Raw genomic sequence first — 13,237 nt, forward strand, 5'->3', positions numbered from 1 at the left:
ATTCGTTTTTTCTTTTCCTTCTGTCTCTGTATTATTACTTTGTTTTCTGAGGAAAATGGCATTCTTAAGTAGAAAAATCAAGAATATTTAGAAGAATATTCTTATTCAATAAGAACCCCTCTCACAGAAAAATAATCAGAAATAAAGATATAGAAGAAGCTTTCCAGCCAAAACTTGTAGCTCATGTGTCAGTATATATCAGGAGGAAGGGAAGGCCACTTAGGAATATTAACAAGTTGTAAAAGGTAGCTAGAAGACAGGAGAAAAATTCTTTTCAATATGCAGGGGTTTTTTGGTTTGGTTTTTTTTTTCCATTTGCAACTTCTATGTTCTTTCTGCATGGCTTAAAGTTTCTAACCTTTTCTACTCACACTCATTGATGTATTTTTCATCGTTTGAGTTCCTTATGGTCGGCAGCACCTTTTCTGTCATGCATGTTTTTTCTCCATATAAAGGCATATGAGGGGTCCTGTGGAGCTATATTATAGAGCAGTAGTACCAGCTCCTTACTTTCCCAGCCTGTATTTCTGCCCTTAGGAAGAGCAATCTGATAATGCCTGACTTCTTGGGCTGTGAAGGCAGGCAAGACCTAATCTGTTTTCACGTCTTGTGGATTTTTGTAGTGTAGAAGCCCATAAAAACAATCAAGAATTCATGAAGAGAAAATGTATGTGTCACAGAAGCAACTTAGTTTGAAAGTGTTTTTGCATGTAGAGTTATTTATAGAACAGTTTTCTTATTCATTGAGCTGGTTTTGGGATATTTCTGGCTAAATACTCACTTGTGGTTTCATTGTTTAGTTGTGCAGCCTGAAAAGCAGCATATGTGTGTTCACAAAGAGGATGATTCTTTTTGTGAGACAGTAAAAACAGAGGAAAGAACCCAAGAGAATGAAGACAGTATCACTGTCAATGTTCAACCATCAGGTATACACTATTTTTGGAACTGCTTTACCTTCTCCTGGGTAACAAGTGATGGGACCAGAGGAAATGGCATCAAGCTGTACCAGAGGAAGTTTAGACTGGATATTGGGAAAAACTTCTTCATTGGAAGATGGTCAGGCATTGGAACTGGCTTTCCCAACATCCCTAAAAGTGTTAAAAAAACCTGAGCATGTGGCACTTGGGGACATGGTTTAGTGGTGAACATGGTAGTGCTGGGTTAACAGTTGAACTCGATGATCTTGGTTATTCTATGATTCTATATAGTTTTACAATAGAATTTTATATTAAATAATATTGCTCAGACAAATACAGAAATAATTAGACTTGGTCTCTTCACGGCTGAAAGTACTGGAAGTAGACAGATGTTTATTCTGGCACAGAGGTGAGAGCAGGCTATGGAGCTCCATCTTAAGACTAAACCCAAATTGCATGCAAGGCGGAAAGAGTAACTTAGACTTTGAGTTATGTCTGATCAAAATTAATAGACAGGAAATCTCTTCATGCCAATCAGTACCTTCCATTTATTATTCTGCACATTTTTGTCTGAGCAAATGAGAATTGGGGATGGAAGGAATCAGTAGTCATTTTGTTAGGAAAGGTCTTTAACACAGTAGAAATCATCTATGGATTTATCTCACACATGTGAGATGGGCCTTACCCCTTGAACTCCAGCTGTTGTTCGAGGCGCTGCATCAAAGAACATAACTGACAAAACTTTTCTCATGCAGTAGAAATGGTAGAGGAGAACCTAGAAAATATTTATCCAAGCTTTTATATATAGCTCAAATTAAAAATACCCAGCCCTAGGAAGTTGTAGGCCTAGCACAGATTAGTTTGCTTTTCCATGGAAATGCATTCATTCCAGCCATGTGCTTAATAGGATTTTCTTTCACAGAGCCAGTGAAAGAGTAGAGTGGTCTTTTCATCTGTTCCCATCTGAGATGGGAATCATAGCTTTAAGCTTATTTTTAAATTATTTTTTCTAATGATTTTTGAAGCAAAATTCCTTTAATGCAATTGGGGAGAAAAATTAAATAATTTCTGCTCTCTAAACAAAAATTAGCATTTTGAAAATGACTGTGATGTAGAAGCAGGCTGTAGAACAGTTGAATAGTAGAACAATCTTAGTGTGACTCACAGCAGCAGAAAATCCTAACTTCTCATCATAGAGTTTGATCATGTTATGAAATGCATGGAACAATGTGAGGATTGTGGAATGGAACAGGATCCTGTTCCACACAGGAACCTGCTGTGAGGATCAGCTGATTGCTGCCCCTCAGGAGGCTCTGTGGCAAGTAAGTTTTTAATAATGTTGCAGCTTTCAGGAACAAGATAAAGTTGTTCATGTTTTGCTATATATTTTGGATATTCATATCCAGTAATGGCGTGTGAAACCAAACTTCATTATTATGTTTTGTTCATTGTATTATCCAGAAAGCCAATGCCAGGCATACTGCCTCTTGGAAGAAGCAGCCATTCCTGTACTAAAAGATTTGAAACATCTGGGTGTACTTGCTTCTATTACTTGGAGCTTTGACAATGTTAAATTTGATCAGACAAGGTTTTTCTTAAAACAACAAGAGAAAGTGATATGTGATAATTTTAAACAAGGTATGCCTTTTAGAAACATCTATTCTTCTTTAAAACTAATACAGGTTTAATTGGTGACATAAGGTTCAAGATGTTTTGTAAATTAATGGTAAATCTTTTAACAGTTTATCTTATAGAGTACAACAACTGATTCCCTCTTTTATTTCAAAAGTTTCTCCTCATTGTTCAACATTAAATTTATTAACCTCAATATTGCAATACAAAAGTATTTTAATTGGATTTCAATTTAAAAGATTTTACATATGCTTCAGAAATGTTGTTTCTATAGCAAACAATGTTTCATTTGTTCTTCATGATAGATTTAAAAATTAATAGTTTGTGTAGTTTTGTTGTTTCTTTTCTTCTAGTACGTATATTTTGTCACACCTGCATGATGCTAAATACTATGTCCATGTTAGAAATGAGGAGGAAAAAAAATCCATGATAATTTGGTTTCTTTCTGACTTCATTTCTCTCTTATGTGACATATGAAAGCCCTATAAAACCAGAAAAATTAGAAGGAAAGTCATCAAAGTTAGTGACCTCTTGCAAAGATTTTGACTGTAAAGAGAGACAGCAAAACTTCATAACAAAATAGAGACTAGTTTGAGGCACATTTAGAAAGTTACTTGGTATTTTGTGTTATTTTTTGAGTTGTACAGCTCAAAGTTAAGAACTAGTTGTAAGGATAACATTGTAGGCTGTCTACTACCTGCCAAGTTTCTATATTATGTCACAAATTATGCAATAAATTCTTGCTCTTTCAATTTCATTACTTTCTGTACTGAATGTATTTTTCTCAAAGAAAACATTAATGACCATGAAACCACAAATGGCAAGGAAGCCAAACAAAAAGAAACTGTGGTTGGCCCTGCAGAATGACAGCCTGTGTTCCATAGAATTACCATAGCAGTATTCTCTCAAGGTGAAGGATTTTACAAAAAAAGCTAACACCATCTTCACAAACATGAGGGACAAACGATGTATCTATATCTATATCTGTATCAGCGAATCACAGAGAGGAAAACATTAGTGAGGAAAGTATACAGAGAATTACTACTGCTTCTCTGAATCAAAGAAAAAATATATGTAAGAGTCTGCATTTCAATTCAAGATTAATTTAAGAAAACTTACATCCTCTCAAATGCAGTTTACATGCTACAGAAATTGCATTTTCTCTAACTAAAGCAGCAGAAGGAAGTAAGAACTTTCTTGCTGGAAGGTCTACAGAAAATAGAGAAAATACCCAATTCATTCCTAAGGAATATTTATCTATCTCTGTATGAGATAAAAAAAATCTCCCTGGTAACATGCTTCTTTTATTTCCTTCTTGGTTTTAAATAGTTTCACAATATCCAGTCTTATTCCACTTTACTCCAGAGTATGCTGATGTATTTGCTCCTTAATACCTGAGCGAACGTAGAAATCATTTACTGTGATTGTAGTGCTCTATTAGCAGATTACTATTCCCCTGCTGGTCTTTTATGCATCCAATACCACCTAATGCTCCAGTCTTTCATCATAAAATGGTTTCTTAGTGTAATTTTGTTTCTAAATGAGCTGTATTCCTCACTGAGTTTTTATGGTGATTGGTGTAAAGAACTGGACATAGTCCTTCACTAACAGAGCTGAACATTAACTTCCTATCTTTTGATGCAGAATAGTTGCTTGATCTTTGCCTTTCATGTGGTTTTTAGCTAAGTCCTTCTGTATGCTGTGTCCTTCACTTGATTTTACCTTCCCTGGTGCTTTGCTTGTATTTTTGAATTAAAAGTTATGTTAATCCCAGTACACAGAACTAGCTAGTATTTTCCTCCTAGAATGCACCTTCGGCTGTAGTAATTTATTCTTTAATTATCTTCCTCAACCTTTTTTAGTTGCTTAAACTATGCGTTTTATTATTAAGCATACTTACTCTGTAGTTGAGTTTTCAAAAATTTCTGGTTTATCATAATGAACTGCATCATGACCTGTGTGCAATTTCCAAAAATACCTTCTGTCTTCAGACTAGAAATTCCTTCCTGTTCAATCAAGTCTTATATATTCAAAATGGATACATAATATGGAATAGGAAGCCTGTAAATTTGTTTGATGTGTGTGGGGCTAAGAAGAAGCAAATGTCATTCAAATCTACCTTCTTGAAGATGAAGATTCTCACAATGAGATGCTAATTAGGTGGAGAGAATTGCCACACTAAAATCAGTAAAGCAATGTGGTTTTAGTGATATGCCCAGGGGAACTGTTACCTTCTCCTCCAGCAGGCACTATCTATAAACACCTTTCAGAATCTGGCCTGTGTGCCAGTTGCTCTGGGTCAGATGACCTGGGAAATGTTGTGCTATATCATAACCTATTTGGCAAGACCACCAGATCTGAAGATTAACTTTTTGGAGAATATCTATGTTGAAGTGTGTTTAATGAAAATGCTTAGATACCAGGATCTTTTAAGCTGATATATATTTAAGCTACATATACAAGCTACAAATATATATATATATGTATGTAGTGTGAGCTGTGATATTTTGTGTAGACCACATCTCTGTCCTCTATTTGTAAAGGTAAAGTAGACGAGAAGGAGATCATGCTGTTCAAACATGCTGCTCTGGTACACCTGCTGGTGACAGTGCGAGATCTGCTACTAACATGTGGCTTGGATACAGCTCTAGGTTTGTTTTATAACCTGAATAATAATAATACCCAGAAACCCAAAGCTTTGTGTGTCTTCTGCAGACTGTTTCATGTTCATAGCTGTGACTCTGCCGTCAGGGTATATGCTCAGCTCATGACTAATAGACTGCTGTTTATGTTATTCCATGGATTTGTTAAGAACTTCCACATAGATAATATGCCTTGTATCTCATAATGACAAATTTTCATTGGAATCTCTGTGGAAACTAAGGAACGTGCAAAAATATCAAATCCTTTTCTATTTACCATCTGTTTTTTGTGAGAGTGGAACTTTCCACTTAAAATGTTGTTACGCTCTGTGGAAGTGAGCTACTTAAATCTGAGAGTATTTAAGCAAAATCTTAAATATTATCTAATGTGCCATGAGGAAAGAGATTTGAACTTACAACACTGGACTTGAGTGGAAGAGTTATGTTGAGACTTTCTGGTCTTGTTCAAGTTTGGAATATGACAATCCACTGTAACCCAGTTTAATACCTGAATGACAAGCTGAGCTTGTCAAATTCCCATAATGGTGTATTTTGAATTTTCAGATACCTCTATCAGGATAGGTCTATAAGAAGTTGAAGACAGTGTTTATGAATGCCCTAGGAAAGTCAAACTCCCTCTATCTTTATAGGAGATAAAGTTGCTTCAGAGCATCTGCCTTCAGTATGAACTATGCCTAAATGAATGTTGTTTCCTTAAAATTGATGTAAAATGTAAAACATCTGCCATAAACTGAACTGTAGGGGGAAAAACTATTTTGTATTTCCTGAAATACTTCTAGCAATAAATAGCAATAGAGTAGGAAGAAGAATACAGAATGAATATATAAGTAGAATCGGAAGTACAATTCTTTTCTATCGTTACATTAAACAATGTAGAAGGATGGGAAGAAGAAAAACAAGCAGTTCTTCCTCCACTGTTTATTATAGCAGAAGCACTCCTAGATGATATTTTAGAATTACAAAAGCACCTGTGTTTTGAAACCTTGCAACAGCTCGCACAGGAAATTGTACAAGTAAAAAAGATCTGGAAAAAAAATTAGAAAATTGAGCAAGATACTAAGTAGGCCTTGTAGTCTTCACTGTTGTGTTGTGCTGTGTGATTCATCATGTAGTTATATTGGATGTATTTTTTCTTTATGCATTTTCAGATAAGCCCAGCATTGTTCACCATTTACACATAGAAGGCATCATTCAGAGTTGAGAATAGTTGTGGTAATATGGCGAGTGGTAAACACACAAGACAAACAAGCTTTAGACAGCGGTGATAGAAATACTGTTGTTACTCAGTATAAACAGTACAGATTAGTTAAATATAAGAGCGTTGCTGATACCATCTGCAGCTTTATGATGCAATCTTGTATAAGTCTATCTGGAGTTACGTAGCAGATACTACATAAACTACTGCAGTTTTATAAACACCATTTATGTACCCAATTAGTGGTCATATTCTTCTTCCATACTGGGAGCCATTAAAATTTTGTCTGTTTTTGTGCAAGATACCTTCACACAGATTTTAAATTGATATGTGAATTGAACACAATGCTTGACGGTTATCTTTTGTCACTTCTTTTACTTCTTTTGTTGCTTTATTAACAGGTTATTTGTCCAAGGCAAAGGACATCTATAAAAATATTTTAGAATCCTGTTTGAATAACATCTGGAGGCAGTTGAAGATTGTACAGTACAGCAGCCAGAAAAAGCATGAAACACATCCCAAAATAACAGCACTTCTGTGTGAAATGTTAAATTGGATGAAAAGTTATGGAGAGAAACACAGTGTTAAGGTTAACAAACAACGTAACCAATTTCTCTTAACAAACAAAATTGTTCTAGATTAATGAATAATTGCAAAACTATGTTTTAACAAGGGTTTGTTTATGAACAAAACCCTCTAATAGTTACCTCATGGTATCTATTAAATAAGGCTAACATAAATTTTAAGAACTCTGTAACAGCAGTACAAGTTTTTGTTTAATCAAATCTCCTCTTGTTGTAGGTGTGAAATAGCATGCAAAAGAGTTTTAGCATTGCCAGGGCTTTATCTTGTTGCAGGTGGTTTTGTTTTCCTTATAAGTATATTGTATCACATCAGTTACTGAAAATTATAATGTAACCTTTTATTTGAAAGCCTCACTCATCTGACACAGAGAGAAATCACAGCACAAGACATGATTGTGTGTGCTTATCTGGCATGATTTGGAGCACACATATGCCAAGGAGTGTGTGGATAGTGTAATCCATAGATAACCTCTGCTTAAACAGTGTATCTGGCCAACCTCCCGGCATTTAAATGATACAGGAAGCAAATGTCTGTGAGTGGTAACTTTGGTGTGGAAAAGGGAGTTTTGGAGGATATTCAAATTGTCCAAAGATTCTCTTTTCTGATGTGTGAATATTTTGGGTGATATGACACAGTGCAAAACACCAATCTACTTTGCAGAACATTTATTACTTCTTTACAGAATACTGATCACATTAGGAAACAGAATGAAATGCATTTAAAGTGCATAGTATTTAAAGTGTTCTAAATATTTGGAATAGAATTTATGATCCTAAACACAGAAAAAAAATCTTTAAATTTATTTTCGTTTCTTTCCATATTTCACTTCCTGTGGATTTCTTCTTCTTCTGTTTAAGAGTTGCAGTGGGAGATCTGAATATCTTTTGATTAAATTTTACTGAGAAGAACAATAGAACAACTTATTATGTACCCTTCTAGAATGTCAAATGAAAACAAAGCAACAAAAATTAAATGGTGCTGGCTGTTTTGTTGTCTGTCCTTCAACAGACACACTAAAATGATTTCACATCTTTTTCATCTTCTTAAGAGCAACACATTTTGCTCTGTGATACTAGGATTATGTTGTAGTAGGAGTCATATGAACTTGATGTCAGCTCAGTGACAACTTGGCTTTTCTTCTGAACTCCACTACCCATGATTTAAAAAGAAAATAGCTATAACTCCTGAGTTTTGACTTGCTTGCTTGATTTATGCAGAGGCATGCAGAGATATCTGTGCAATATAATGCTATATATTATTTTATTCACAATTACTAATTGTTTACTGTTTCCTAACATTCAGAGATAGGTTTTAATGAGCCAGGCTAGGTAGAAGGAGTATTCCAGTTTAATAAGAAGTAAAAGTTGTATTCAATAAACTATTTACAGTTCTATCATGTCACATCAGTATCAGTTAACATGATGTGAAATATGATAGTCTCATTATCCTTATATTAGAAAAAGTTGTTATTGATGCAGGATTACAATGGGACATTTCCTTTGTAAGCAAGAAGTTACTGCTGGTTTAGGAAAAAAAAAGAATTTTTCTCTTTGTTTCATTATCTTTTGTACTCATGATTAGATAGAAAATTACTAAAAATTTCATCCAGCTGAAATTACATTTATATGACATTTACATTTCATTACATAATACCTTTAGATAGTGTCTTTTAAGTTCTTTCGTTTTGAGTACCAAAACAGGCAGTTCCAAGCAAGTCAAAAGCCAAGCAAGGCAGAAGCATGGCCTGCCTGAGCAGGGGTCTTCTAGAATTTAGGTGAAAAAGGAATGTGTATGGACTTTGGAAGTCACTTATGAACAGGTGACACAATGGGACTTTAGAGAGGCTGTTCACTCCTGTAGGGAGAAAATTTATGGGGCCAAAGCTCAACTGAAGTTCAAGCTGGCCAACACTGTGAAGAATGAAAAAAAGGGCTTATTTAAATAAGTCAAGAGCAAAATAGGAATCAAAGACAACATTAGTCTATTGCTCCACAAGGTTGGTCACCTCACAAATAGGGACATGAACAAAGCAGAGACATTCAGTGCCTTCTTTTCCATCTGTCTTCAATCCCCAGAGCCCAGTGTTAGAAGACTGAGGATAATGTTAAACTCCCAGCCAATCCTGGGACAGCTTCTTTGAGACTTGCTGCTCCATCTGCATAGCTGTATAGAGCCCAGTGGGGTTCATTTCAGGGTACTGAAGGAGCTCAAAAATATCAGTGTGGGATATTTCGACAGTCTTGGGAGTCTGGAGAGATCCCAGCTGATTGGAAGGTGTTAAATGTTTCAGTTTTCAAGGAGGGAAAGGAGGAAGCCTCTGGTGGTAATTACAGACTTGTCTGTCCCACTTCAGTGCTTCTTAAAATTATAGAAAAGTTTATTCTGGGAGTTCCTGAAAAATGCTTGAAAGACAATGTACTCATTGGTCACAACCAGCATAGGTTCACAAAAGAAAAGTGCTACTTAGCCAACTTAATTTCCTATTTTTTTCCCACTTATGACAAGGTGACCCATCTAGTTCACCAAGGGAAGCCAGTAAGCATGGATTTTAATTTTAGCAAAGCTTTTAATACTATCTCTCACTGTATCCTGGATGAACTGTTCATCACAGAGCTAGACAAGACAAACCCAGTATTAGGGTTGGGTGAGCAATTGACTGAGGGTTTGAGCAAAGAATTACAGTGAGTAGAATTACATCAGGCTGGTAGCCAGTGACCAGTGCCGTTCCCCAGGGCTCAGTTTTAGAGACAGTGCTCTTAAATGTTTTTAGAAGTTGTCTGGACACAGGAATCAAAAATACATTAAGTGATTTTACTGATGGTACTAAATTAGGAGGAGCAGTGGACTCTCTTGAGAGTAGAAAGGTCTTACAGAAAAATGGAACTAGAGAGCTGAACAGTCACCAGCTCTATGAAATATACTGAGACTAAGTGCCAGATTTGCCACCTGGGATGGGGAAATAATGGTTGAATATACAAACTGGGAAAGAAGAGACTGGAGCACAGTGGGAAGAGACTAGAAGTCTGTGTCAATAGCAAGTTGAGCCAGCAGTACCCTGGCAGCCAGGAGGGCTCCTGTGTCCTGGGGTGCATCAGGCACAGCATCACAGCTGGGCAAGGGAGGGATTGTCCTGCTCTGCTCTGCTCTGCTCTGCTCTGCTCTGCTCTGGGGCGGCCTCACCTCCAGTGCCGGGGACAGTTTTAGGCACCACAGTATAAGAGGATATCAAAGTTGTCTGTTTTGTCTGTCCAGATAAGGAGGACCAACATGGTAGAAGGCCTCAAGGGCAAGAAAAGGGGCATTTGAAGTGATTTTTGTTGTTCCTTGTGGGAAAGAGAAGGCTGAGGGATGACCCCATCATACCTTCTTCCTTCAGCAAAACAGCAAAAGGGAAGGCGAATATCTCCTCTCTCTGGTGACCAGTAACAGTACACAAGCAACTGGAATGAAGCAGTGTCAGAGGAAGTTCAGACACGTTAGGCAAAAGATTCTTCACTTAGAGAGTGGTCTCCCCTGGAACAGACTCCTACATAAGTGAATAAAGCACCAAGCCTGTCCAGGTTCAAGAAGCTCTTGGACACAGTCATGTGGTTTAGTTTTAGGTAGTCCTGTGAAAAGCTAGAAGTTGGACTCTGTCCTTATGGGTCCCTTCCAACTTGAGATATTCTATGATTGTCATTGTGGAAAACTCCAAAGCTTCTGGTTTTGCCATCTGTTTATTCAATATTGTGTTTTCTATGCAGAGGAGAAAGAAAAACGTATGCGGGCTGAAAGAAAAAAAAATTAACATTACTAGAGTTTCTTTTACTTCATATAGGTACTAATCATTACAAGGATGGACTCTGAAAGAGAAAAAGCTTCCTTCATTCCCCCATTGTCTAGGATAGAAGGTAAAGAATTGTTTAAAGTATATATTTTTAATAAAAAGCAGCTGTTATTCTGTATATTGCTGCATTCCTGTTTGAATGCTTGGTGCAGGTGTTTCTCCCTTTCCTTCTCATCTGGAGCCTTTCTACATACTTTTCTCACTGTTTAATATTTTGTAACTCTTCCATCTGCCTTCTATCTTTTAATTTTATAATTCTCCTACTTATGATTTCTGTTTTCATGTTTTCTATTGCAAGAGAGTGATAATTTATCTGTTGAGTCAAAAAAAATTTTAACAGAACATGAAGGAGCTGTGGACAGCCCATTGCCTAATTATATTTGCATCTGTTATCTTGATCATATTGTCTCATTGTTTTTAGCTGATCATTGGTCACAAGCTTTCTTCCTTGCAAGCGTATTCAGAGCAGTTAGATTTTAAGTCTTGACTAAAATCTTCAGCATAAAGCCTTGAATGAGTAGTCAGGTACAGATCATATTTTCCTTTAGCTATATGTTGCTGATATGGTTTGCTCATTTGTTAAATATGTCACCATAAGCTGAATCAATCTGTAAAACTCAAGGCAAAATATATGGTTTCCATTATCCCACCTCCCCACTGATACAAGCAGCACTTTCATCATTTCAACATTTTACCTGTGAGTAATTTCACAAGTGCAACCTTGTTCAACACTCCAAATTCAGCTGGTAAAACAAACATGTTTCAGGAAAATTATAATTTGGGCTTATAGTTATGTTTAGAACAAGTTACTGATTACTTTCATGTTGTTTTTTTAAAATCCATTTTCATAAATTCTACTTGCTTGAACTTTATTGAGCATTCTGTATTGCACTGTTCTTTTCCTTTAAAAATAAAGTTAGATTTCCTGTGCTCTTAAAAGAAGACAGGCTGTCTTTTAGAATGTTTTGAAAGGGAGGAGGCATGTTCACTTTTACTAATAATAATATTTAGTGAAAAGAGTTTTATTTGTTTTAAGATCTTAAGACGTGGTTGCAAAGAGGTCAATCTACACTTTTGAAAAGAGGCGCTTGTGTAGTACGAGTATTCCTTCTTAGATACATCTTCAGTTAAAATTTCAAATGTATAAAAAGTGTAAAGAAATTTAACTTATAAAGGGGAAAATGTGCTTTCTTTTGTATTATCCTTTAATTTTTTATTTTAAGGTTATAGGGTTGTGATTTGGTGAGACATGAAACATGTTTGCATGACTTTTTCCTTAGGTTCTGAGAAGCGAGTTTCTGAATCATTGCATCTAACAGTGCAATACAAACAAAAATTGTATAGGACTCTTCAGCAACACCAACTATATAATACTTAAAATTTTAATAACCTGTGTTGTTCATAAGTGCTACTTACTGTTGTGCATTGATTCATAGTCAGGGAGGTTCATTTATTTCATCAACCATTTAATTTTTTTTAAGCAGGTTTGAAAGCTGTAGATTTGAATTCTGAGAAAAAAGGAAGCCCTTTAAGTTGTAAAGAGATCATAAGCAAGTAAGTTAAATTCTTGATTCTTAAGAACAAATTCTTTAGTCGGTACCAAGTGAAACTTCAGTTACTTTAGTTCATTTCCATAGGGCTTTCCAGTCTGGAGTAAAGTTTTCATTATATGAACCTACAGCTTTGTTTTTAGAGTTGAGAATTTTGTCCACTCTAGAAAGATGCTTAGTGAGGAACTTCAGGGAACAAACAATTGCATATTCTTTATGTGTTGGTTTGCCTGTTTAGAAAAACCTGTTGAGAGAAATATGTAAAAAAACATGATTTTTGCATGTATTAGAAAAAGGTGTTGAAAGGGCATAGCAGAAGAAATTACAAATTATGACATTACTGGAAAATACTGTATTTCAGGCAGAAAATTGTGGGAGGAAGAATATAGCTTTTGATTTTTAAATTAATTTTTAAATGAGTTGGAACCTTAGCCAGGAAAGGTAAATATATTTTTGTAAAAAGACTTTAGGCTGTTAGAATTCGTCAAAGTAAAACTGAGCTTATTTTGTTCTGAAGGTAATTCTTCCTTATTTTTATTACCTCTACTTATTCATATTTTGTTGGGGTTTTTTAAGTCTTAGTAGATATTCCTGCATTATTGTACACAATCAGCAAATTGGAGCTGACTTCCCTTGGACACACTTCTCATTAGTAATGGAATATGATCATTCTGAAAATTCTGGCTGGAAAAATCTGTGCAAAAATCTGAACGTAACTTACATGACTTTTAAAACCACCTTCCCTGAAACAATACAAATGGGTAAGTGCTCTCCAGAATTGTAACAAACAGTTAGACTGACATATGAAAACATTTTCTGTTCCATAAAATGCTACATTCATATGCCCTTGGAAGAGAATGAGTAATATG

General features: G+C 35.6%; 1 protein-coding gene across 1 annotated transcript in view; it reads left to right on the plus strand.

The window, feature by feature from the left end:
* The window catches only part of SHOC1 (shortage in chiasmata 1), a 47,153-nt gene that overhangs the window by 20,786 nt on the left and 13,130 nt on the right, over positions 1 to 13,237 (plus strand). Inside the window, exons 13-19 of the mRNA XM_063423228.1 lie at positions 801 to 926; positions 2,379 to 2,555; positions 5,093 to 5,200; positions 6,809 to 6,996; positions 10,810 to 10,882; positions 12,303 to 12,372; positions 12,945 to 13,129. Coding sequence (XP_063279298.1) covers positions 801 to 926; positions 2,379 to 2,555; positions 5,093 to 5,200; positions 6,809 to 6,996; positions 10,810 to 10,882; positions 12,303 to 12,372; positions 12,945 to 13,129 — 927 coding nt within the window. The remainder of the gene's footprint in view (positions 1 to 800; positions 927 to 2,378; positions 2,556 to 5,092; positions 5,201 to 6,808; positions 6,997 to 10,809; positions 10,883 to 12,302; positions 12,373 to 12,944; positions 13,130 to 13,237) is intronic.

The sequence above is a fragment of the Prinia subflava genome, chromosome Z, assembly GCF_021018805.1.
Source record: "Prinia subflava isolate CZ2003 ecotype Zambia chromosome Z, Cam_Psub_1.2, whole genome shotgun sequence".
NCBI lineage: Eukaryota > Metazoa > Chordata > Aves > Passeriformes > Cisticolidae > Prinia > Prinia subflava.